The 26298-nt window shown below is 38.0% G+C and overlaps 5 protein-coding genes across 8 annotated transcripts; 2 read left to right on the top strand and 3 right to left on the bottom strand.

Moving 5' to 3' along the window:
- Positions 1-762: 762 nt before the first annotated feature.
- Positions 763-4463, bottom strand: LOC6645706 (alanine--glyoxylate aminotransferase 2, mitochondrial). Its single transcript, XM_002068577.4, has 4 exons — positions 4360-4463; positions 2486-2765; positions 1336-2419; positions 763-1207 (listed from the first exon to the last, which is right to left on the bottom strand). Exons 1-4 carry the CDS (start codon positions 4379-4381, stop codon positions 1106-1108), a joined length of 1488 nt encoding a protein of 495 aa, XP_002068613.3. The 5' UTR covers positions 4382-4463; the 3' UTR covers positions 763-1105.
- Positions 4464-6339: 1876 nt separating this feature from the next.
- On the bottom strand, positions 6340-8940 carry LOC6645705 (AF4/FMR2 family member lilli). Its single transcript, XM_002068576.4, has 4 exons — positions 8004-8940; positions 7059-7930; positions 6752-6999; positions 6340-6682 (listed from the first exon to the last, which is right to left on the bottom strand). The coding sequence occupies exons 1-4, from the start codon at positions 8785-8787 to the stop codon at positions 6529-6531; spliced, it is 2058 nt and encodes a 685-aa protein (XP_002068612.2). The 5' UTR covers positions 8788-8940; the 3' UTR covers positions 6340-6528.
- Positions 8941-9695: 755 nt separating this feature from the next.
- Positions 9696-13098, top strand: LOC6645704 (patj homolog). Its single transcript, XM_002068575.4, has 2 exons — positions 9696-11603; positions 11660-13098. Exons 1-2 carry the CDS (start codon positions 10071-10073, stop codon positions 12728-12730), a joined length of 2604 nt encoding a protein of 867 aa, XP_002068611.1. The 5' UTR covers positions 9696-10070; the 3' UTR covers positions 12731-13098.
- Positions 13099-13519: 421 nt separating this feature from the next.
- LOC6645703 (protein JTB) lies at positions 13520-14192 on the bottom strand. Its single transcript, XM_002068574.4, has one exon. It carries the CDS (start codon positions 14190-14192, stop codon positions 13731-13733), a length of 462 nt encoding a protein of 153 aa, XP_002068610.2. The 3' UTR covers positions 13520-13730.
- A 176-nt stretch (positions 14193-14368) lies between these two features.
- On the top strand, positions 14369-18422 carry LOC6645702 (putative mediator of RNA polymerase II transcription subunit 12). Of its 4 annotated transcripts, none has more exons than XM_002068573.4 (4): positions 14369-14645; positions 15198-15332; positions 17112-17837; positions 17934-18422. In XM_002068573.4, exons 1-4 carry the CDS (start codon positions 14528-14530, stop codon positions 18335-18337), a joined length of 1383 nt encoding a protein of 460 aa, XP_002068609.2. In that variant the 5' UTR covers positions 14369-14527; the 3' UTR covers positions 18338-18422. The 4 variants fall into 4 exon arrangements, with proteins under 4 accessions (XP_002068609.2, XP_015033224.1, XP_046868304.1 ...); XM_015177738.3 differs by lacking the exons at positions 17112-17837; positions 17934-18422 and adding exons at positions 15677-16336; positions 16419-16963; XM_047012348.1 differs by lacking the exons at positions 17112-17837; positions 17934-18422 and adding an exon at positions 15439-15591.
- Positions 18423-26298: the final 7876 nt, after the last annotated feature.

Below are 26298 nucleotides of genomic sequence, written 5' to 3'. Positions count from 1 at the left end.
AGTACAAAAACTATTAACTAAAAAAACTAAAAACTATAAGCAAAGAAACTGAAAATGAAAGAATAATGTAAATCGATTTATCTATCTGTAATATAACGCCAACTGCGTTGTCTTTTGTTTATATATCGATCCAAAATACTTTCGAGTACATTTACGGTGAACTTTACATCATCCAAGCTAATGCATAATGGTGGATAGATATTGAGTACCTAGAAAAAAGGCATACAATTCATTTCGAAATCATTAATATGAAACTTTCAGTTAGTAGATAACGCATAGGCGTGAAATAAAAGAAATACTGCCCCCTAAAGTATGCAATGAAAGGCAAAATATGTTTTAAAGGCAACAAAAAGTTAAAAAGTTTCTCTATTGCATACTTTAAGGAGTAATTCGCCTTAGATATATATATATTGTATGTTGAACAATTTGTACAATCATTTCAATTAATGTTTTCTTTTTTTTCTTATTATTATTATTACCTTAAACAAAATGATAATACCTTAAATAATATAAATACCAGTTGAAATGTTTTCGAATCGTTTAGATTTTGAAATCAAAATGTTAGAATATATTAGAGATAATTTTTAAGAATAATGTTTTTGGGCCCACAATGTGTCTCAGGAGTGTTAAATTTGTTAGTTAACTTTGATCCTTGATGATGATATTTGGAGCCTTAAAAAGAAACATACAAAAAACCCGTGTACATATGACAACCGCTAAGATCGGCCAATTATAAAATAATAATCCAATAGCAAATCAATATATATATATAATATATGTGTATTTATTTTCATAAAATTTAAACCAATTTGTTAAATGTTAGTTTTATGTTTTTTCTTTGTTTTTATATATGTATGTACTAACTGAATCAGCCTTTTGACAAAAGAGAAGAAAACTTTTGTTTTGTTTTAGGTTTTACTAACGTTTTTTAAGCATTTACGATATTTGTTTTTAAAAAATATATTTATATGTATATGTAAATTTTTTATCCCAGTGATTTATGCCAAATTTCAAATTAAAAATTCATCTTATTTTTCGATTGGACAATTCTTTGGCAGTTCTTAAATTAATTTTTTTTGTTAATTATGATATTAACATGCAGAATTTAGTTGTTTGGCTTGGCCAATTTGATGGCTTGATCTAGAACGTCCGTGGCAAATTGAACATCGTTGCGATCGATGCACATTGGCGGTTTAATACGGAAGACCTGGATGGAGGAGTACGTGGGCCAAAAATGGAAAAGAAAGAGAGAGGTAGATGAGCCCACAAATTGATGTAAGATGAGAGAGAGAAAAATATAATCACATGCTTGATGCAAATTTAGTGTAGACTTACATTTCCATCGAGACCGCCGCGTCCGAAAAGTACGCCCAGATCCTTGCATTTCTCCCATATCTCAAGGACATGCGGCATGGGAAGTGGCGTCTTTTTCTCACGATCGGCAACCAATTCGACACCGATCATCAGACCCTTGCCTCGTACATCGCCAATGACATCATGACGTTGCTGCAACTCATTCAAACATTTCAGGAAATAAGTGCCCACATTTTTGCAATTTGACTGCAATTGCTCCTCCTCGATCACTTCGAGCACAGACATTCCCACGGCACTGGCCATGGGATTGCCACCAAAGGTATTGAAATGCAAGGCTTTGTTCAGGCAAGAGGCAATCTCGGGTGTGGTTACGACAGCAGCCAAGGGGAAACCATTGCCAATGCCCTTGGCCATGGTGACAATATCCGGTTGATAGTCATGCGCCTCAAAGCCCCAGAAATGTTCTCCCGTCCGTCCGAAACCAGTTTGCACCTCATCGGCCACAAAGAGGCCACCGTTGGCACGGACCAGAGCGGCGGCACGTTTTAGATATCCTCGAGGATATTGTACAGTGCCACCCACACCCTGTATGGATTCGGCAAACATGGCTGCCACCTTGCCCCTGGGCAATGAATACTTAAAGACCTCCTCCAATTCCTTGTAATAGGCCAGACCAGCCTGACATTCATCTGCCGGACTGGCGCAGTTGCAGGTTCTTTGTGTCTGTATGGGTGAATCTCGACATGCCGAGCCACCCCACAGGCCACGATAGGGATCAGGATTCATTACATGCACTATGCCACTATTTATCCCAGGCAAAGGATAACGCCACGACGAATGAGCCGTCAATCCCATTGTGTATGGAGACATGCCATGATAGGCATTGCGAAAGGTAAGTATATCCTGATTACCCGTATGCAAACGAGCCAATAGCATGGCCAAATCATTTGCCTCCGAACCGGAATTGACAAAACAAACTGTCTTCAGATTGCCAGGCATTTTGGCCACCAATTTCTCAGCATACTCATGAATCTTGGGATGCATATAAATGTTGGTTGTATGCCAAAGTTTAGCGATTTGATCACTTAACGCTTTGTTCACTTTCCTACAAATTCGAAAGTCAGTTCAGTCAGATCAATCCAAATTGAAAATATCTTTTTTTGGAACTCACGGATGACAATGGCCAACAGAAACGGTTACAATGCCGCCAAACATATCCAAATACCGACGACCCTCATGATCGTATAGCCATTGCATGTGTCCGGCATGTATGACCAATGGCTTCTTGAAATGGGCCAACAAATTGGGCGTTAAATGAGCTTGACGTGTCTTCAATATCTGTTCGTAACTGGGTCCCACATACTCAGGTCCTTGATGCTCACATTCAGGTAATGGAGTTGACTCCGATTTGGACTGATTTGTTCTTGTGGTAAGTAGCCGTGTGGCCTGAGCTGTAAAATAGTTTAAAATACAAGAGGTTAATATTTAAAAAATGCATTTACATATTTAGGTTTAAGTTATATAGTTAGATTACGACCTATTTGAAATTTAAGTTTCAGTATACATAACAGGAACTTCCTGAACTGATAGGCTAACTTTGAAATCATCTCTATTAATCTCTCTCAATTTTTGTAGCCAATTGTGATTGGCTCTTGTCTTAAAGACATTAGTTGATCATATTGTTTATAAAAGCTTTTACTTACATATATTGGATATATACATATGTAATATCTGTTTAACCAATAGAATTAATAGAAAGGAACAAATCTTAAAAGTTTAGCTAGAATATTTAACCCTTTCAGGACCATTTGTTGGCAACGTTTTGTCGAAGCATTTTAATTCGGTCCTGAAAGGGTTAAGAAAAAGTGCAGTATGCGGGTTTTAAAACTTAAAAGACTTAATTTTTTCAAATTTTTCAAGTTTTTTTTTATTAATTTAGTTATTTGTGCATTAGAAAGCATTTTCACTTTAGAAAAGTTGTCAGTTGATTAACCTTGACCACCTTATTGACAAACGAACACGATGAGATCGATACTTTTCAATAATCTAGTTATGTATGTATACAATAATTTGAAATATTGCTTTAAACTTTAAAAATATTTTAATGTTAATATTTTATTTGTGTTGTCTCAGCTTCAGACAGCTTTAACAGCGAATTTGAGCTTTATAATTCAAAATATAGAACCAATAAAATTGTACTGTTCCAAATATTCATGTCTATTATAATTAAAATATTATTTGAAACTCCAAAAATATAAAATATATAATGTCCTATTATTTCTAAAAAATATCAAACTTGATTATCAATTTTTCAATTGAATTATAAAAGGTATAATTCTAATAATTCTAATTACCAATGATTCCCCATTGATATTTATTTATGAATATTTTCTAAGTTCATTTTTTTCAACCATACTTTAATATTAATACATAGAATATCCGATTAAATAAGACATTTCTTTTTTGTATTAATGTTTTTTTTTTTTGCCACTTTTCTACTGATTTGTCAAACATTATAAATTCATCTATTAGTAGAGGGTATCAACAAAACAGATGTGCAATCGGGTGATTTCTATGTTATCTGCTTTGCCTGCCCAGACCCCTCCCTCACCACTATTTTTAACTGATAAGATTTTACCCCCCACGAAAAGCCTAGGGTACTGCCATACTAATTATGTGCGTACTGACAAAAAGAAAAAGACTAAAATAATCAACAAACTTATCAACAAATTAGAATTATCGCTGGCATAGGATGGGGGATTATTTTGTATCAAGGTGGGGCCACGTGCTCCAGAGATGAGAGAACAAGAGATTAAACTAAATATATATACACAAATCCTAAGTATATAGTATATTTTTATATAGAATGCATAAGCGCAATGAAGAGAAATTGAAAACATGTTTCTTAATAACTTGAAATTGATCTGGCCAAAAAAAATATAATTAACCAATGTTTTTTTATTTGAGAGAGATTTATAGAGAGAGAGTGGGTGTAAAAGAGAGAGAGAGAGAGTATTCCGCTTAATTGAACTCAAATTAACTTACCGGTAAATCTTTTTGACATCATATTCTATATACACAAAAACCCAGAAGGTAATTTGAACTGGCAAGCCAAGAAAAATTAAAAATAAAATTAAAACACAACTATGCCTCCCGATGTCCGTGGAGCAACTGAAAATTATTATCAAGATTAAAGTGGAAATGGAAGTGAAATGCCTCTCCCAGGTGGTGTTGGCACCTTCTCACTTTCACCTTGTCTGCCTGTTGGTTATCAGTCCAAGAGAGTATGTCCGAATGCTCACTTCACTTAGTCAAGGTTAGAAGGCTTTTACTTTCCGCTGTAAATTAAATTGGATTTTTGTAAAGTTAATTCTTAAATTGCATACAATTTATATGCCATAGTTAATCAGTATGTAAATGTTGTAAGCTTATTGTAGAGATTCAGATTCATAACGAACATTGCATGCCCTTTAAAAGAAAAAAAAAGGTTCTTAATTATCGTTTTATAGTCTTGGTTGTAATTTAATCTAAGATTAAGTTTAAAGAACTTTAAAAGCAAAATATATAAGTAAGTAAATTATTATTTTTTTTTTTTTTGCCAAAATAGTTATCTTAGTTAAAGCAACAAACAAAAACAAATCTAAAAATAAGTTTTTCATGATTAGATTAAATGCTGGATCCATAAAAAAATGTATATGTATTATATATTAAAGAAGGTATATACAATAGTAATTCAACTCCTTTGCTAAACAGCTGAAAAAACAGTTGGCTATCTCCCTCACACCCACAACACTCAAATGGATTTTTGCCTAATATAAAGTTACATATTAATTGCTAAAAAACTAAAATATTAGTTGGCCTAGAAACAGACACACGAATTTTATTTTACATTTTTCTTTCAATTTTATTCTTTCGATATTATTATATGAAAATCTCAATTTTATTTCGTCTTAAGAGGTCTAAAAACAACAAATACAATACATAAATAAAATAAACTAAAATCAATTCTAAAAATCTTAAAAGGAACAGATCCAATAATTCAATTTTTTATGCTTAAAGAATAAAGAAAGAATAAAAAAAATTAAGAAAAGTGTTCAGAGCTTTAGTAAGTTTTTTTTTTTTTTTATACATTATTCCAAAATAAGTAAAATGTTTAGATTAAAGTTTAAATCACTAAATTAATTGATTAATTTCTCTTTTTTTATCCTCCAAATATTAATAAGAGAAAAACAAAATTTAAAAGAATAAAATTTTTAAATTGTTAAAAAGGTTAGTTCAAAGTTAATATAATACATGAGATTATTTTCAAAGTCAAAACTTAAAATAAAACATGTGTTGCGATTAACACGAAATAAGATAAAATATGTAAACACAACAAAATTATAATAATAATAATAAAAAAAAAGGTATTGTTTAGCTTATCTTTTAGTTTTCGTAATGCTAAATAAACAGAGTAAGTAAAAATACAAGTGCCAGTTACATACATTTTGTTTCCTGAAAATCATGTAAAAATAAAGGATAGAATTTTCAAGTTTTTTATATGATTTTTCCATATGTAATTTTATTCAAGCACAAAACAACACAAGTTGCACGGGTTTTGTTTGTTCTTGCATTTGCTTAAAACAAAAATATTTGTTGTGTATGTGTATGTGTATGTGTGTGTGTTTGTGTCGCTCTAATTGAATTTGTGTGGATCTGAAATATGCACAGATTCGATTTATATATATAAGTGTTTGTGTTGTGTGTTTGTCAATTTTTTCTCTTTTTTTTTTTAATTTACAATTTTCAGTAGCTTTTTGTTTTTGTGTTACATATTTGTACAACATATTTATATATATGTATGTATATATGTATATGTATACTAAAATTTATCATAGTACAAGAATTACATAATGCTTTGTTCCGCCATCTCTAAACTTCTCTTCACTAAGTCAACCAGCATCACCAGCTCTGCGCTTTGATTTATCGCCTCATCTCACATCTTACATCCTGCTACTACCCATTTATGTATATAGATCCGTTCTATTTATCTATGTCCACGTCCAAGCAACCAAAAATTTTATTGAGACATTAAAAACTAAACAAACCTAAAGATAAAGCGCTAAATAGAGTGGCTATAATAATTTGTTTGAAGGATTTACGATTTCCTCGGGGACTGGTGAGGGGGTGGAGAGAGGGGGGAGAGGGGTTGGGATACTGCTGTCTGGCTGTTATTTAGTTAAAATCAGTATAGGGATCAGGACTTCTGGGCGTTGATGTTGACTGTGGTTGTTGTTGCTGCTGCTGCTGCTGCTGTTGCTGAACTCCTGGCTGCTGTTCCAAATTGGCTGCCATTTGTCTGAGATTATCCACACCAACCAGAAGTTGTCTACATGATAAAAGAAATAAAATATAAAACAATTTCAATATATTTTAAAGAGTTTTGATTAAAACTTACCTTAAGTTCTGTTCGGCATTATCAGCTGCACGCAGTAAATCTCTTGATAATTGATGCGTTCTGGACGGAGGGCGTGTTGTTGTTGTTGTTGTGGAGCTACTTGCACCACTATTGCTGATACTGCCACCTCCTGGAGTGTTAAGAATGCTTTCACCTCCAACTCCATCCAGGCTAGCTGTACCACCTACAGCGCCATCTGAGGAGCTTCTATTCACACCACCACTGGCACGAATAGAAAGAAGCTCGGCCTACAAATGCATTTGGGATTAAAAGTTATTCGAGAGTAAGTGGGAAAAAGTTCTTTTACCTCCAGTTGAACCACCTGACGCCTTAACCTTTGGGTAGTCTGAGCATTTGCACTGCTAGCCATGGCTTCTCGGCGTCGTTGCGCCTCGACCAGTTGGAACAACTGCTGTTCAGAATCCTGGGCTCGTCTCGATTGCGATTGTAGTTCCACTCTCAATTCCTGCAACTCACGCTGCAGTCGTTCATTTTCCAGCCGCAGTGCCGCAGTTGCTTCCTGTTGTTGTTGCTGCTGCTGCTGCTGTAGGAGCGGCGGTGGCGAGTCCATTGAATTGAAAGGTAAACCGATAGCTACATCAGCCAGACGTTGGGACGAATGAAGGATAGGGCCATCGGCTAAGAAATCTGGCAGCATTTTCACAGTTGATCCAGTTCCTAGCTCCGAAGACGATGAAACGGGAAGGGCAGCTGTAAAGAGGGAATACGGTGCTTCTATTGGCGGAGCTGGTAGAGAACTACAGCTTTGGGCAGCACTAGGCAGGGAAAGGGCGCCGATTGCTCGATCAAGCGGTGCCTCGGCAGCACCTAAAGGTGAATTCGGTGGCGAGCACCAGGTGGGCGCACCATCGGGCAAATGGTCTTGCACAAAATCTGGTAGACCACCACCACCATTGGAGGATCCGCTCGCTGTACTGGTTTTGGCCATATCTAAGGGCAAATCTAGTTTTAATTTGGGAGGCGGAGCTGCTAAAACCAAACGATTTGGCCGCAAGTCCCGATTCCCAGACAAAGGACGGCGACGTGGCGATGACGATGATCCGATTGACGTTGATGAGGAGGAACATGCCGTATCGTAACTGGAATAAGATCGTGGCACATATCGCGTATGACCCGAACTTGATGTCTGTAAATTTGAAGCAGCCGATGGGAAAATATCTGTCGAAATAAAATCAAAACATTTTATTTAAATAATTCGAGCCTTCAGACATTTAGTCATACATTCACTTACCATCGTCTCCCAACCGCTCATCATAGAGACGGGTATTGCGCACTTGGGACAAAGCAACATGATCGCTATCAAAATCTTCATTTTGATGGAGACGAAGGTCAGGACGCTGGATACGACTTCCAGTGATACCAGGTCCTGAACCACATGCTGCATATTCCGCAAGACTCGCCTGCGAGTCAAAGGAACTGAAGCGTGGCGAACGCTTCATTTTCGAGGACGCAGAAGATGCACCACCCCCGCCACCACCACCACTACCTCCATTTTCTGGAGTTCCTTGCATATAGGATGCTGAAACAGATTGCGGAACCTTCGGTCTGGCTCCTGTTGATGTCTGTACTGCCGTGTCCACAGATGTAACCGTGCTGGAGGGAGCTGTCACTGTTCCACTACTATTGAGAAAATGCTTAAACGAGAATGATGAGGGAGGCGCTGCTCCGCCACCCACAGATGAGGAGGATGATGATGTGCAAGCTCTGTTATCCATATAGCTGCTATAGCCACCACCAATAACACCCGACTTAAGACATAAATCGGCAACAAGATCATTCACTCCGCCATGGGAGCTCGTTAGGGCATCATTGTCTAGCTTTATTTGTCCATCGCCGCCGCCTCCAACTAGATCTGCAGCTAGCTCACTTCCTCCTCCTTCAATGCCACCGCCACCACCACCCTCTCTAACAACACCACCTCCTCCTCCTCCTGTCAGGTCACTATGTTGTTGTTGTTGCTCTTGTTCTTGTCGATTAACCGTATCCTCTGTATTGCCATTGTTGCCATTGGCCATTGACGCTCTCTGACGCTCTACTCCTGGATCAGTAGTCCCAAGAATGTATATAACAACAAATTTAATCTATTTGACTATGTCGAAAGTGCATTGGCCTCCGTTTTTCTGAAGAAAAAAAATTGAAATTTATCCAGGCCGACGTCTAGTGATGATACATTGTTACCTTCGATAATTGTTATCGACATGGAGGTGGCACCTGTCGCCATATTTGGCGGGGAATTCAATTGCGCATGGCCCACTCAATCTATTCAAATGGAAAGCCTGACAGTGAAGCCACATAGTTGTATTAGCCAAGGCAAATCACAAACCACTTCCTGTTGCTAGCCAAAACGTTTACACTTTATTTTGGTTGGACCTTTTTCTTGGATTCTTCAAGTCAATTGCTTCCATTTAGTATATTTCCCTTTAGTGAGGCGAGTGTTTCTGGTAGCACCTGTTGAATTATGTTTAAAGTCATATGAGCGTTCCAGCTAGCCATCATCATCGATTTTAATTTCTCTTCCACACAGACTTGGGGTAAATTTTTCTTTCATTTCTTGTAAATAAACAGCTCTATTTCAATCGTTCACTTTTCTTTAATTGAATAATTTAACATTTATTTGTTATTAATAAGTATTATATTTTAAACATATGTATTTACAAAACAGGAACTAAATTTAGTTGTTCATCATTGGCTCGTGCTCCTATAGGCATTCTTCAGGCCATTGCCAAGTAAGACTCTAGGTTCTAAGGTAATTCCCAGAATATTTGTTTTGTGATATTTATTTGCATTCCAAAAGTCAGCTGTTTCTTTGCGATGGAAACGAGTGAGATGGCAACATATTATCGATATTTACTCAGTAATTGCGATAGTATGTTCGTTGATATCGACAATCGAATGACAATTGCAACAGCTTCCATCACTAAGTCAGGTAATTAAAAATCAATAAAAAAAAATACAAGTGCCAAACTGCAGCCAAGAAATGCAGTGTTCTACATTTTCATAAATAAGTTAACAATTTCGAAGGAGAAGCAACCGAAAACAAGGGCGCCGCAACCAGAAAGTGAAGGTGATCCCTGGGAGAGAGTAAAGGAAAATTAGAAGGAAAATAAAAAATCTGTGCCAACAACACGTACTTACACACACACACACACACCCACAGAAGCTCATACAGAGGCAGAAACAGAGCTAAACGGACACGGCCCCTGCCCCCGCAAATAACAACGGAAATAACAGCGTACGCTCCAGTGGCTAGGCCAAACCCGAGACCACACCCAGCAACTGCAATAGCAACACCAACAAGATGCACCTCAGTGCCGATATATCCAGCGCCCTGCAACAGATCGAGGCCGTGAAAAAGGGCATCGAAGAGTCAGATGATCCGAAATTACAAATGCAAACGGCCGAGAGTCTAAATACGATTTTGGGTATTCTGCAAGATCCGGTTTTTCGGACCATTGTCCATGTCCAGGATTCGCTATCCGAGCTGAATGCCCAACTAGGTCAGCATCCGTCCATGTTGCCGCAGGATTTCGATATAGATGTCGCTGGAAATTTGGTCTTAAGCCTTAATGGAGGGGAGGTCATGTATGACTATGGCGATGATGGACGACAATCCTCATCAGCCACACACTCGGCGCCAGGCAGTCCGGATAAAGGAGATGTCGAAGGCGAACAGCCACGCCCACAGAGTCAGAATTCAAAGGCCGGCGGCGGTGCAGATTTGTATGCTACGGACTACGCCCAAATTCAGGCCATTGAATTGGTTAACGATGGCACTGGCCTGGGTTTCGGTATCATTGGAGCACGCAGCTCGGGAGTTATAGTTAAAACCATTTTGCCTGGCGGTGTGGCCGATAGGGATGGACGCTTGCGTTCGGGCGATCATATTCTGCAAATCGGTGATGTAAATCTGCATGAAATGGTATCGGAGCAAGTTGCTGCTGTGCTGCGCCAATCGGGCACTCATGTTCGCTTGGTGGTGGCTCGTCCCCTGGAACAGAATGTGCCCACTCCGCAGTATGCCCTGGAGCCGGCGGGCAGTGCAGTTGTTCCCACCCGGGTGCTTATCGATCCAGCCGAACTGGAGAGATATCTGATATCCACAGGCTATCCAGAGATTTTCGGTGAGAGTTCGACTGCATCAACGCCACAAACCACCACCGAGGATGATCGTTTCGTCTATCGCGGCGAGACTTCCATGTTGATCGATCCCAGCATAGATTTGGAGGAATTGCTAGCTCTACCCGAAACAGAGAAGCTGCAAGTAGAGCTCAAAAAGGATGCCAATGGTCTGGGCATCACCATAGCCGGATATGTGTGCGAAAAGGAAGAGCTTTCGGGGATATTTGTGAAGAGTGTTTCGCCGGGATCGGCTGCTGATTTAAGTGGACGCATCCGAGTTAATGATCGGATCATTGAGGTTGATGGTCAATCCCTGCAGGGCTATTCGAATCATCAGGCTGTAGAGTTGCTTAAGAAATCAGGTCAGGTGGTGAATCTCAGATTGGAACGCTATTTACGTGGTCCAAAGTACGAGCAACTACAGCAGGCTATTGCCGCAAATGATCAACTGCCATCCACCAGTGCTCCTGGCACTCCATCCCGCGCTCCCATGCCAACACCGTCGCCTCCATCGCCTGGCCTTCCCGCAGAAGATGAGACTGTGCCCGCTCCAGAAGCATTTATGAGTCCCCCACCATCGGCGGCAACCACCACAACGACTACTTTGAGCAGTTTTGGTGCCGGTAAACAACTGGTGGCTGTTCGAGACTCCCTGGATGGCCAACCTAAGATTATACCCACAGATGTGGTGCAGCTGGCGGATAAAGCAGAGGTAGGTCATGGTTCTATCCTCGTAACTTTACCCTAATATTGTTATCTGTTTTGCAGGCTAAGAATTCCAGTCTCATAACCACACGTCACAAATACTACACGGATCCGGAACTCACAGACGAAGTGGAAACGGAAATCATACGCAAATGGCAAAAAATTGTCGGCTCCGATGTGGAGGTTATTGTGGCTCAAATCAAAAAATTCGCTGTCGGCGGCTTGGGCATATCATTGGAAGGCACTGTCGATGTGGAAGGCGGACGGGAAGTACGTCCTCATCATTATATACGTTCGATTCTTCCCGATGGGCCTGTCGGTGTTAATGGAGTGCTCCGCTCTGGCGATGAGTTGCTCGAGGTAAATGGCGAACGATTGCTGGGCATGAATCATTTGGAAGTTGTGGCCATATTGAAGGAATTGCCATTGGATGTGCGCATGGTGTGCGGTAGGAGCAAATCAAACTCTTCCCTGTTACCCTTCAGCGATGACACCCTGAAGAAACTATCCAACAATTTTGAGAATCTTTTGCCTGCCTCCGATCGCCTTGTGAAGGCTAAATCGGATGGCAGTCTGGCCACTGCAGGATCTGTGGCCGATGCGGATTCCGTTGCTGCAGCAGCCGCTTCATTTAACAAATTGAAATCTCGCTCATTGGAACCCCTAACTGGTCTGGCCATGTGGTCATCACAGCCACAGATCATTGAACTGGTCAAAGGAGATCGTGGATTGGGCTTTTCCATACTGGATTATCAGGATCCCTTGGATCCTAATGATACATTGATAGTCATACGTTCATTGGTGCCCGGTGGAGTGGCCCAATTGGATGGTCGTCTCATTCCCGGCGATCGTTTGCTATTTGTCAATTCTATTAATCTGGAGAACGCATCACTGGATCAGGCCGTTCAGGCTCTTAAGGGTGCGCCCAAGGGTGTGGTGCGCATTGGTGTGGCCAAACCACTGCCCATGACGGATAATTCGCTAAAGGCATGCAGCAATGCCAGCACCACCAGCGAGGAGACTCTCGATGCCCAACAATCGCCACCGCCAGCCTTGCCCACAGCGGCCCCACCAGCAATGCCAACACCCGCCAAGGGTGCAGAACCCGATCTGATACCCGATTGGCGTAATTAAACCACATTCAGGGTATTTCTGCAGCTATAAAATCAGACAATCCCTAAATGGGTATTAATTCCTTGCAACTAAGTTGACTATTTTATGTTGAGGGTGTTCTGAATGCCCCCAAAAATGAAACGATAAGAAGATAGCCAAGCATTTGCAGACCTTTATTCATATATAACTAGGGCTCAATTCGAGTTGTCCAGGGAGTAGGAGGGGAACTATAGAAAATAAGAATATTTATCAATTTGTTTTCCTGATTGTTAGAATTCTGTTTTTTTCGCAAAAGGAATTTTATTTTTTGTATCATTATATTTAAACCCGAACTAAAGAGAAAAGGGGAAAAGAGAGAGTATTTCTATTATTATCTATCAAATTGTTAATGTTATACATATTTGTTTAATCATTCCAAAGGTAAAACGAAGTGATTCCAAAAACCTTTCCTAACACAAAACGGAAAGGATATTCCATTCAATTTTAAAGTGTCTTCGCGTAAACTGTTTCTGAGTTGATGAAAAGTGTTTGTTCCATATATTTAAGGCAAATTCACAAAATATTTCAAAAATTCAGTTGTGGGAATACCTCGTATATACACATACATACATATATTGTTATCAAATCGATCAAGATGTTATATATATACATACTATATCATACTATAGCACCAAATTGTGTTGTTTTGACCCAGATCTGCTCTGTGACCCCGCAAAAAAGAGCAGATTCTCCGTCTTTCGTCCCTGCCACAAAAACAAAACAAAAAAAGAGAAGGAAATCTATGCAATATTTTTTTGTGTGTCCCCCTTATTATTATATTATATTATTATTATTATTATTTCTTATTAGTATATGAATTTTAACAAAGGTATTTAAATTGTACTTAAACAAGAAATAAAACAAAAAAAAAAAGAGACGGAAACTAAATAAAACTAAAGTATCTACACAGAGATGTGAGTATCCTTGAGATTGACTGCTGATGCCCTCTTCCTCCTCCTCCACCGCCTTCTCCCTCTTTTGGCTACTTCACCCGATTTAATTGCCTTTCAATTTTCATATATGTACGTCGCGATAATACCCGATCCCGGGCATAGCTTATCAGATAGCTAAGGACACCGATCACAAATGCAATTGATTCGAATTTTATGAAATTTCGTTGCTCAATGAGGGCGACTCGATCACAGCTTTTGGTGACAATTTCACCACTTTTACAGCGTAGCACCTCCTTGTAATGGGTGTGAATGCATACGCCCAGACTCCGACTGACAATATCGAATTCGGAGCATGGCTGGCACTCCTGGATAATGGTATATGGTTCATTTTGCCAACACGTCGAATTATTCTCTATGACGAATTGCTGTTCGCGACGTCTGGCCAGGCCGTCAGCTGCATAACGGGACTCAACAATTAGGACCACAATTGTGACCAGTGTGAGTAGTCCCAGTCCGAGGACCATGTGATGTCGTTGACAGTTTTCGAGCATTATGTGTATATAGTAGGTAAATAACTAAAATTTATTTTGTTTTTTTTTTTGTTTAATAAATTAAAGATGTTTTTTTCGAATTCTCTTTTTGTTATCTCATTTTCTAGTGTGACCAAACTGTGTGGAAGTCAGAAATGCCAAACATGTGGGCTGTTTACGAACGTGAAAGTGAGAGAGAGATAGTGGGTGACGGGTGAGCAAGAGTGTGAGACAGAGTGAGAGAGGAGAGGAGTGGAGAGAGGAGACGACCTGAGACCAAAACAATTACGGAAGACAGCCACAAAGCAGAACGTGAAAATTTTGATGAAAAACTGTGAAAATTGTGCGAATTAAAAATGGTTTTACGATCGGGTATTATCATTCCTTTTCAATTTCGCGATACGAAAAAATTACTTATGATTGGCGTAACGGAGGAAAATCGTAATCTAAATATTTGGGATTTAAAAAATGTTGGTAAGAGACAACCTTTTTGGGGTGGGTGGCGCACTATTATCGTGTGGCTAGTTGTGGGGGTATGGAGCGGGGTTCATAATGTGTGCCCGAGAGAGAGAGAGGGTGCCGGGGTGCTGCTGGGTGGTAGGGGGTAAGGGTGGTGTTGTTGTTGCTGGAGGAGCAGCAGCAGCAGCAGCTCTAGCGCTTAGCACATATTTGATGCCTCTTCATTGGGGGGGTCAGGTCATAAAACTTAATTGCCTTCAAGTGTATGTATATCCACATATTATACCTAGACTATATACTATATATATACATACATACATACATATGTACATATACACAGATATGTATTGCAAAGATTCACTTATTGTTAGTTATGGGGGATTCAAATTGTCACTGGTTGAACGTTGTATATGTGTAATTGGATACCTTGTGGATGGCATCCAATTCGATACGATCAACAGGCGAAAATTTCCACCCAAAACATCCTTTCATCTATGTACATATGTATATTTATGCAGTAAAAAGACACTTAATAAACTGTTAATTTTTTTTTTGTTTTGTTTACAGTGCGTGCCGCTTTTGGCATCTATAATTTCGAGTTTCGGAATAAGAAAATTGGCTTTAATATACCCGATGAGCTGTTGCTTCACTATCTGGCCCAACGTCATGACCTTACCAATTTCGTTATAGAAATCAGTCAAGGTAATTCCGTAAAAAAAGAAACAAAACTCCTACCATTTTCGCTTCCCAATCCCAAGAAAACTTACTTCCTTTAGTCCATGTTATTGACATATTATGTATTACTAAGCCCCGCGTTTTGTTGTTAGCGTATAAGAGAAAGAGAGAACCCCCAAATATTTTGTAACTTATATACATACATATATATAGAGATTGATTCTCAGATCTGTTGTGTGTACATATATATAGAAAATATATACTATAGACGCAGCAGGCCCGTAAACGTGCTTTTCTTGCTTGTAAGTCCTTATCGAATTTCGCCCATTTGTAATAAAAACCCAAATTGTAAAATTGCTCACTCATTACAGCCCTGGACGATGGTCATGCCAAGGAGTTGCTCTCATATGAGCCCTCCTGTTCCTCATCAATGGCGGCTGCTTTAAAGCAACAGCAACAACAGCAGCAGCAGCAGCAACAACATCCATCAACCCATCATGTGCCACTGCCACAGCGATCGAATGAAAGCTCATCGCATCATACACATCCGGAATATGTAGCACCACCCACTTCTCAGCCCCAATCGCCAGCCATGGTTGTGTGCCATGAGCCAGTGGATTCACCGCTGGAACAGCATACAAATAATTCTAGTTCAGAGCATGCGGATAGCTCACAAAAATTAAGGCTAACACAAAACTACGCTGAGCGTACACCAGAATCCTTAACACAATCAATAGATCCCATGGATATAATACCCAAAGCGGAGGCTGAATCGCAAGCAGAAAGAGCAGCACGAGCGCATCATCAGCATCAACAGCAGCAGAATTTGCATAGCCAACAGCAACAAAATATGCATCAGACTCAGAATCAACAGCAACAAGGGCAGCAGCAACAAAATGCCATACTGCAGCATACGCTGCCCGGACAGCAGCAATTCTTTCCCAACTATACGCATAGTTTGCCACCAATGAGTGCACCGAATCCCGCACAGCAACCACCATATACACCTGGACTAATGAGTCGATTTCGAAGTGAGTGGGGGGGGCAGGATTAACCATCTTGACCATCTATGCCAACTAGAAAACTAATTCCATCTCTTTCTCATTCGTATAGAACGCGGCGAACGGATGTCAAAGGATCAAAAAGAGCTTTATGTGAAATTCTTTGAGGATAATCCATGCATGTTATCGAATCATCGCCGACACGATGGACTCACCGAACCATTGTGGGCCAAATTGGCTCATATGCTTAATAGCGTACCTCAGGGAGCTGTGAAGAATGTAGAGGATTGGAAGCAAACGTTTGATGCCTGGCGCTATCGCATATTTATGTATACACGCTATAACTCCAAACTGAGCATGTCGGAGACAAGTGATCCGAAGAATTTTAAGCCATTGACAGCCACCGATCAAAAGGCATACGCAATGTGGACAAGTCATAAGCATATAGCACCGCAGGATTATGAAAAAATGGATATGTTTGTGCCTCTAGATGAGACTACGACGGCAACTAATAGTTATGATTATTAAATTTTTAAAACGGCAATTGTGCAAATGGAAAATGGAAGAAATATAGAATATGAGACAATGTGTACTTTAAATATTGTTAGCGCAAAATACATTAAATTTTAAGCTAAAAACAAATGAAAAAAACAACAAAAAAAAAAACTGAAAAAGAAAACCAAAAAGAAACCACTTGTAATTTTTAATGTGTTTGCTAGATTAATAATCTTATGGCATTTTTTTTTTTTTTTTGTAAATTATTGTTAATTATTCATTTGGTTTTGCTCTTTTATTTGTCTTGCAGTTTACGATGCCGCCTCGGACAGTTATGTGCTTCATCCACAGTGCCGTTGTGGAGCCCAGAAAATACTCAGTGATTCACCGACACCTCCCGAAGAGCCAACAAATTTGTGCCAAGTGAACAGTGTGGTAGAAGCTGCAACAACACCCACCTTACCACTGCCACCGTGTAATGATGATGATGAGGAGCCCGAAGAGGCAATGAAATATCGCATTGATAAGGCCAGCAGTGGAGCTGCATCGGCTGAACTTGGTATGCCAGCCTATGAGGCGTGTACACCGAAAATGGACTATGATACCCAGGATGAGCTGCCAGATTCACCGCAATTGGAGCAGCAACAAATGTCACCGCCGTCGTTGCCTTTAATAGTGCCATTGCCGCCTAATCAGCCGCCAACATCACATCATCATCTGCATCAACATCAACACCAGCAGCAGCAACAACATCAGCAACAGCAACAGCAGCAGCAGCAGCAACAACAACACGATGAGGAACAGCAACAATTACTACATGAACGCATCCATCATGAGTATATGTTGCAACAGCAGCAGCAGCATCAGCATTTGCAGCAACAACAACAGCATTTGGCCTTACTCCAGCAACAACAACAGGAGCAACAACATCATCAGCAGCAGCAACAGCAACAACAACAGCAACACCAGCAACAACAACAGTCAGCAGTGGGAGTTGGCCTAGCCATAGGCACCACTGGAACCAATAACATTCGACGTAAGTATCTACCATCTCAAGAGGCTCTCCACAACTCCTCAGCCTAATAACCCCCCTCTCTCTCTCACTATCTCTATCACTCTGTGAATATTCCAGAACGCAAAGAGCGCATGTCCAAGCGGCAAAAGGAGCTCTACGTTCATTTTCTGCAACAACATCAGTGTATCAATGATCATCGTCGCAATGATCCAGTTCTTGATCCCTATTGGCTAAAGCTGGCCAATCTGTTGAATGCCGTGCCCCAAGGTGCTGTCAAACATGTCACCGAGTGGAAGCAGACATTTGACAATTGGCGCTATCGCATCTTTCTCTATGCACGCTACAATTCCAAATTGCAAGACGAGGAGGCACAAAATCCGCGCAATTTCAAGCCATTGACACGTACCGATAAGCAAGCCTATATAATGTGGATACGTAATCCGGATACAGCGCCGCCAGATCTAGACAAGATGCGTAATGTCTTTTGCAATTTGGAGGAGACAACAACGCAGCAGGATTAGGCCTTAGGCGGTTTTGCTGTGCGGTGCTTGCCAAAATCGGTTTATTTTTCATTCTTTTGTTTTTTACTTTCCTCCTTTTTGTTTGTTTTCAAAATTTTCAAAATTTTTCTTTTTTGTCTATCTATGTTAAATGTGTGTATGTATGTCTGTATGTGAGTGCGTGTATGTGTGCAAATCCTTTTGTTTCTTTTATCGGGAAATGCATTTTTCCTTTATTATTATTATGATAATGTGTTTTTTTTTTTTGTCTTTGTTATGCTAATATACAGAAAATTATTAAAAAATGAGGAAAAATATGTTCTAATTTTGAAAAGAAAACAAAACCGGAATATATACCTATAAATAAGATGTTAAGGTTATTTTCAGCTCTCAAGTTCATTTGCCCTGCCCTGACAGTGGACTTGAATATATCTGACTGACTGAGAGGATTTGCATAAGGTAATAATGCTAAACAGGTTATCCGAATGAATTATCATATCATATGTTGTAGAATTAAAATGAAAGACAAGTAAGAAGCCAATCAATTGCGTTAATGAGGGCAATTTGAAATTGTTACATTTACATTTGAGATGAGTTCTGAAAAATTGAGAAATAACTGCTGGATATTTGGATATTTTGGTAAAGCGAACGTAAAGTTTAGTTTATTCTTTGCTGCATTTGATGGCTTAAACAGATATTTCATTGACCTTGTGTTTGGTTTAAATTGATAATCTCTTTGGCAAACTCCTTTCAGAATCCGCTTACACACACACATACATTTGCTGTTGGGCCACAAATCAATATAGGTGTTTGTATACATATATCAATCTTAAAGTCTAGACACCCACGCTTGCCCGGTTTTGAATTCTATGTAAATATATATAAAGTGTAGACTTCTTATGCGTTGATTAATTTGCAGCCCGAGGCAGTACATAGAAATATATATATATACATATATGCTTCATCTATGGCTTGTACTTGTCGCTAATCCAGCTGGGCCCCCTCACCCCGCTACAAGATCATTAATTAACTGTTCAATCAAATCTGATACGCTCAATGCTGACTGACTGACTGACTGACTGAATGACGAAGTGTGTAGCCCGTATAATGGAAGCTTATTGGCAAAATCATGCTAATAATTCCATCTTTTATTTTTTTTTTTTTGTCAGTCTGTCAAATTGGTTCCAGTGTCTGATGAACCTTGCGATTGAATTTCAAATTGAACTTGACTCTTGTCAAAGCCAAAGTGGGAAAATATATGTATATATGTATGTATGTACCTACTAACTGCTGGCAACCTGATCAAATGAATTAACATTTTATTAATTAAGCAAGAAATTGCTTTGGCTTTGCGCCACACATTTTATTCTTTTGATTATTTTTATTATTATTATTATAATGTATGTAATCAATACAATTTATTTATAAATTATTGCATTCAATTGTGAGTGAGTGAAAAATGCAAAGTGCTTTGAGAACAATTTAGAAATCGTGTTCGAGAAATGTGTTACATAAATTAATAACTTAAATGAGCGTATCAGGGTTAAAACATATTACAAAATGTGAAGTCAAGTCAGCTCCCTCCACCCACTTCCCATTTGGCATGCCTCTCATTGTTCCTGTCCTCTCTCCTTCGCCCTCAAACAAAACTTAAGCTCAAGCCGTTTGTCTGTTATCTCTGAAACGTTGCCAATTGCCATTCCTAATAAAGATAAATGGACATGTGCTCATTAAAAATATTGTATGTTCCGAAAGGCATTGAGTTGGGTTATTGGCTGTGACTTTTTGCGGCCAGTTCACTCACAGTTTCACGCAGTTCCACGTTCCCCAAGTTCTGTTCATATCTTTTTCACTGCATTCAGTCAAGCGTTCAATATCATCGAATAAAACGAATACAAAAATGCAAATACAAATACAAATACAAAAAAAAGTATGTTTGAGTATCTCTCTGTCAACTTGCATTCAATATTTGTTTAGCATACGCCTTCATTTTATAGGCCGATCGGGTTCGAGTTGACAGACTTAACTACTATTACCAATACTTGAAGGTGGCAGCGGTGGTGGCCTGTTGATATATAAATTATGACAGTTGCAACAAAAACAATGCCCGATCTTTCAAACTGGAGGCTGAGACAGCTTCTCAGGTCTGTATGTCGGTAAAGCTTGGTAGCTGCCTCCATGGTTCATGTTTAATTCATTGAAATTGTTGTAACTTTATATGGACTAACAGGGGCAAAGCGATAAAAGAGATGAAGATTGATTGATTTGAGAAGATCTGAAGGCAATGCGATTTGTCAGCTACATAAGTAGCTAGTATACATTTATACCATAAATCCATATATCTAGCTTCCCAATTGAGTATTCGCATCACGAATCGAAAATAATTATAATTTACAGAATTTTCAATAAATCAAGGTATTTTCTATACAAAGTTGGTTCAAGGCCCATCAAGTTAATCAAATTATAATTGATTCTTCTGGAGTATCAACAAAATTTTTGAAAATCGATTAAAGTGCGCCAAGTAAACTGTGTATTAAAAATTTGAATGAATTATAAATTTCCAAAAAGGCAAAAAAAAAATGCCAGATTGATATTAGGTTGCAAAATTTTGAGCCCAAAAATTATTTCAATTTCATGTACTGCAACCTTCGATGACCCAACTTTTTTTCATGCCATGAGAACCATGTCCAATCATCCTGCGCCAGAATTTGTGGATTCTAGAGGATTATCCTCATAAAGGATAATTCTTGAAGCTACATCTCCCAGGACATTCACCGATTTCGCTAGTATTTCCTTTTTTGCAGCCCTTAGGATTAGGACTATCGATCTGCAGTCAAGAAATTTCAATATCCCTTCAAAAATATAGACAAATTTTTGTCAGAAAATAGTTCTTGTTGACCCGCTTTGATTGACACTATCAAATCCTGGAATGTCCTTCACGAGTCCTGTGAAGGATCAGAACGAAACTGGTGTCACAAAATTCCAATCACCTAGGACCATTGTCGGTGCAAAAAGCTGAGATATTAAGGGTTTTGTAGTTTTCTTCAGATTTTTTGATCTTTTGGTTCAATTCGGGACTTGGAAAAATTTCAAGTCAAAAAAAAAAGAAAAGTGCTCATAACTCGGTCATAATTTTAGGGTTAAGCAGGATGTCCTTTCGACTGATGAAAGTCCTTGTCAATGTGCGTCGATTGACATCGTAACGTCCTGCTATGTCTTTTGAAATGTTGAGAAAAAGGACCTTTTCAAAAAATTGCATGTCCTCCATCCTTAGATGACCCCAACTTTTTTTGATGCCAATCGATAGAGTTCATCAAGGACATCCTAGGAAACCATGTCTTTTCGTCCTGCGGCAGGATTTTCGGGTTCTAGAGGTAAAAAACGAAAAAGGATAATTTTCTCGATGCATTATCTCGGCAGGACATTTGTCGAATTCGACAGGACACACTTTTTTGGACTTTCCAGAAGCAGGACTATCGATCTGCATTTAAGAATTTGCGATATCCTTCAATAAATATTGCTCGAACTTTGTAAGGGGGTTGGTCAGGAAAATGGCCAAAATTCGTAAAAAACAATGAATGTCCTTATAACTCAGCCATTACAAGGACGATGAGGATGTCCTTCAGTCAGATGGTAGTCTTTGAGGACCTGCATCGACTGACACTAACAGATCTTGGAATATCCTTCGGGTAGCTGAGATAAAAGGACTTTTCTGTGTGACGAAAAATTGCAAATATCTCGCGAGTCCTGTGAAGGATCAGGACGTAAGTGGTGTCATCAAACTCCAACCATCAATGTCTACCTCCGGTGCAAAGGATATCTCAGTAGTCCTATGGAGAGCTGAGATATTAAGGGTTTTATGGTTTTGGTCCAGTTTTTTGGTTCAATTTGGGACTTGGAAAAAATTACGAGTCCAAAAAAACAGTTGTTATTGTTGTGCTTGTTGTTGTTGTAATAATTGTTGTTGTTGTTGTTCTTGTTGTTGTTTTAATTGTTGTTTTAATTGTTGTTTCGTTGTTGTTGTTGTAATTGTTGTTGTTGTTGTAATTGTTGTTGTTGTTGTTGTTGTTGTTGTTGTTGTAATTGTTGTTGTTGTTGTTGTTGTTGTTGTTGTTGTTGTTGTTGTTGTTGTAATTTTTGTTATTGTAATTATTGTTGTTGTAATTGTTTTTGTTGTTGTAATTGTTGTTGTAATTGTTGTTGTTGTTGTTGTTGTTCTTGTTGTTGTTGTTGTTGTTGTTGTTGTTCTTGTTGTTGTTGTTGTTGTTGTTGGTGTTGTTGGTGTTGTTGTAATTGTCCCAAAATACAGTCTAAGAAAAATTTATGAATTGAATATTTCGGCGGTTTTTTTTTGCAGTTTAATTTTGTCACTTATCGAATTCACTTTTTAGTTACCATATAGCAATGTCACAGCCGAGACCCAAATTACTATAGTAGGAACATTATATTTCTATTATTATCATAAAACAAATACAAATCTTAAATTGTTTCGTCAACAACAACAACAACAAATGTCTCTACTATCGTCATACCGTATAATGATTTAATCCGCACTTATCAATTTTCAAATCGTTGCAGCTTAAACCTTGCCCAATTTAAGCGGTTTAATACTGAAATTAGCCACTCACTTTCAATAGCAATTTATCAAAATTTACCAAATCAGATTTTGGATAAGGAAAAACAAAAAAAGAAACAAAAACCAAAAATTCTCCCACACTCTCTTGGTAAAAAAAAAATGCTCCCTCAAAAAAGACCAGCAGCAGCTACTTGTATAGCCAAAAATGCAACAACAACAACAATAACAACAGCAAACAGCAAAGCATATATACATAAAATCCATCAGATCAATCATAAAGACATATAAAATGCTGTAAAAAACGATAAAAACACCATAAAAGCGATAATAATCTTTTGTAAGACCAGTTTTGCCCAGCCAAAGGAGACCAAACCCCAAACCCCGAACCCAAACCCAAACCCAAGCAAATCGAACCAAAAGCGTCCCCAAGCTGTCCCCACCCTCCTCGATCCACAAATGAAAAGCAACTTGTCAAATCCAAAGTGATCTTAGCAGACAGACATTTCTGTTGATTTACTATTGGATACACACACACACACACACATAGATAGATCTGAGGACAGAGAATAGAGTATATCAATTTTATTTGTACTTAAATTGCAAAAACTTGTGTATGCTAATCGATAGTCAAGAGTTGATTGATATGGCTTTTTAATTAGATTTACAATTTAATTGGCACTCAAAACTAAATCATAGGCAAGGAATATGCTCAATTTCAAGAGATGAAACCTTAAAAAAAAACCCCAAAAAATTAAATATATATGTATATATATAAATATTTTAATGAATGAGGAAATAAATCTCATTCAATCCATACGATATGTATGTATGTATGTATTTATTATATATTTGTCACATCAAATTGTCTCCATTTGCAGCATTTTTGTGAACTCATAAAATTAAATTAAATAAATGCAAAATAACAAATAAATTGCATTCATTTGTTTGGAATTTTGCATTAATATTAGGCAGTCATTAAATAATCAACTTGGTTTTTGTATTTGCTGTAAGTAAGTCTCCCTCTCTCTCTCTCTCTCTCTCTCTCTGTCTCTTTCTCACTCTCTCTCTGTGTGCTGACATCGAAGTAATAAAATCAAATTCAATTTATGCGACGGGGGGCGATGGGACGTTGGGGACGAAGGGGGCTACCGACAACATCCAACATCATCGAATAAAAGAAAATTAAAATATGTCAGCCTTCAGTTCATGCGTAAAGTGTTGAGCCCATCAGAGAGTCAGAGTACATATATCCGATTTCAATGTCACTCACGTAATCGTTTGTAGTGTAATGTGATTAAATTGCGGCTTTTAGTTATCACTAAATGATTTAGGTCAGGGATGTAACTACCCCACCACCAACAACAATATATGCAATATCATAATTGAATGACACTTTAAAATAAGTTCTAGTCAAGTTCTTGTAAAGATTTCGAAGGGGAAATTGACCTTTGAATGATTTCCCCCAACCAAAACATTAAACTGGCTTCTTCAATCTCTTAACGACTATGACAAGGTTTTTATTGTTTTTGGGTTCGACAAACTATATAGATTTCCTATACAATATATGTGTGTATATAAATCAAATTTAATTCAAATAAACCGTCTGGCTTCAATATTAATTTACTCATATTTATTTGCCTAAAAATTTTTATTTAATTGTTTTGTTTTTCTTGATAAATTATTTGTTTTTTCGGGTGGGTTATAATAAATCAAATATTAATTTATTTATTTAACCATTAACTAAATAAACTCTCTCTCAGCAATAAAACAACGGAAGCATTGATGCTTTTGCCCTAGCAACATGTTGCTAAGCTTTTTTTTTTTGTGGTTTAGCAACAAGTACATGAAGGAAAAACTTGCTTAGCAACACGAACGATTTGAAACTCAGGTGTTTTGGACTCGGTTATTGTTCGTTTATTGTTCGTGTGTTGTTGCTCGTGGACATGCTAAAAAAAAAAAAAACAACAGAAGAAAAAAATTTAACAACAACGAGACAACGAAACGAAAAACCAGCTGATGACCAAAGCCTCAGCTCGAGCCGGGTTAGACGGAGACTTTGTGCTGATGCTACCACATTTGTTGCTTTCAGTGTGGCCCGTGTCTCCAATGTGTTTTGTCACGCTTTAGCTCCGACTGCGGTAGAAATCTTACAAACAAACAATCAAAAAAATAAACAGAAACAGAAATAACAACAAAATATAAACAACAACAAAATAAACGTATGTGTATTTAGTGTAAATTTATGATGTAAAGGATGAATGTTAAAATGCTCAAACATAACAAAAAAAAAAAAACCCAATTGTGACACAAATCATATGTAAAGTTCTTGTCAAGTGTCAAAGCGTTAGATAGATAGACAATCTGCGAGAGAGAGAGAGAGAGAGATGAAGCAAAAAACAAAAGACTTAGGCAACAAACTTGCGTGCAGCAATGCAGACAATTTATGCCCCCAAAGGCATCAGGCTCAGGCTTAGAGCCCAGCCAAAGAAATAACTCCTGTCACAGGCGTGTTAAATTTATGCAAATTAATAAATCAATCTGCAGAAGGCGTTTATTTTTTTTTTGTTTTTTTTTTGGTGCAAGCACGCACCAAGCAAAAGCAAAAGCATTTGTTCAAAAGATTTCTTCCTCTTACCCAAATAAATCAACATTTGAGATCTTTTAACTAAACTCTTTTTTTTTGGTGTGTGTGTGTGTGTGTTTTTTTTATGTTAAATGCAACAATATGAAAATTAGTTTTTAAACACCTTTTATGCATATCATATAGTTTTATTTTTGTGTTAAACATTTTTTTGCTGTCGCTGTTGTTATTGTTGTTGTTGTTTGTCTATTTTGCTTTTAATGTGCCGGAAACATTTGCTGCCAGTTAATTGTAGGTACTTAGCTTGGGCTTTGTAGGTATGCAAATATGATTATATGAACGAATGTTTAATAAGGTCTTTTTTTCTTTTTTTTTTTTGTATTTCATATTAGTTAGTTCATATGTATTTGTTTCCCTTCCGTTTGGTATGGGAAAATGTTTAATTAGACACAAAGATACAGTGGAAATATCTTGAAAGGTGATTATAAAACTTTTAAGATGCAAAAATTTAAAAACAAAGTATACAATTTTGAAAATGAGATAGAATTTTTATAATTTTAGAAGACATAGAGAAAGAGAGAGAGAGATAGAGAGAGAGAGAGACAGTAATTCATTGTAAGAATATATAACAGAAATCATGCTGAATTCTTTGTAGTGAGCTTAAAAGTTAGCAATAGTTCAAAAGAACCTCAGGAACTTCGATTAAATTACTTTTAGTTGTAATCCTTCTATCCTAACTTTATCCCTTTGTGCATTGAGTATTTAAATTGAATCGATAATGGCAAATAAAAAACCACCTTAATGGTAAAATATGTATATGCAAAT

This window comes from Drosophila willistoni, assembly GCF_018902025.1.
Source record: "Drosophila willistoni isolate 14030-0811.24 chromosome XR unlocalized genomic scaffold, UCI_dwil_1.1 Seg8, whole genome shotgun sequence".
NCBI lineage: Eukaryota > Metazoa > Arthropoda > Insecta > Diptera > Drosophilidae > Drosophila > Drosophila willistoni.
The sequence above is the reverse complement of the archived record's forward strand: the minus strand, read 5'-3'. Positions and strand labels throughout refer to the sequence as shown.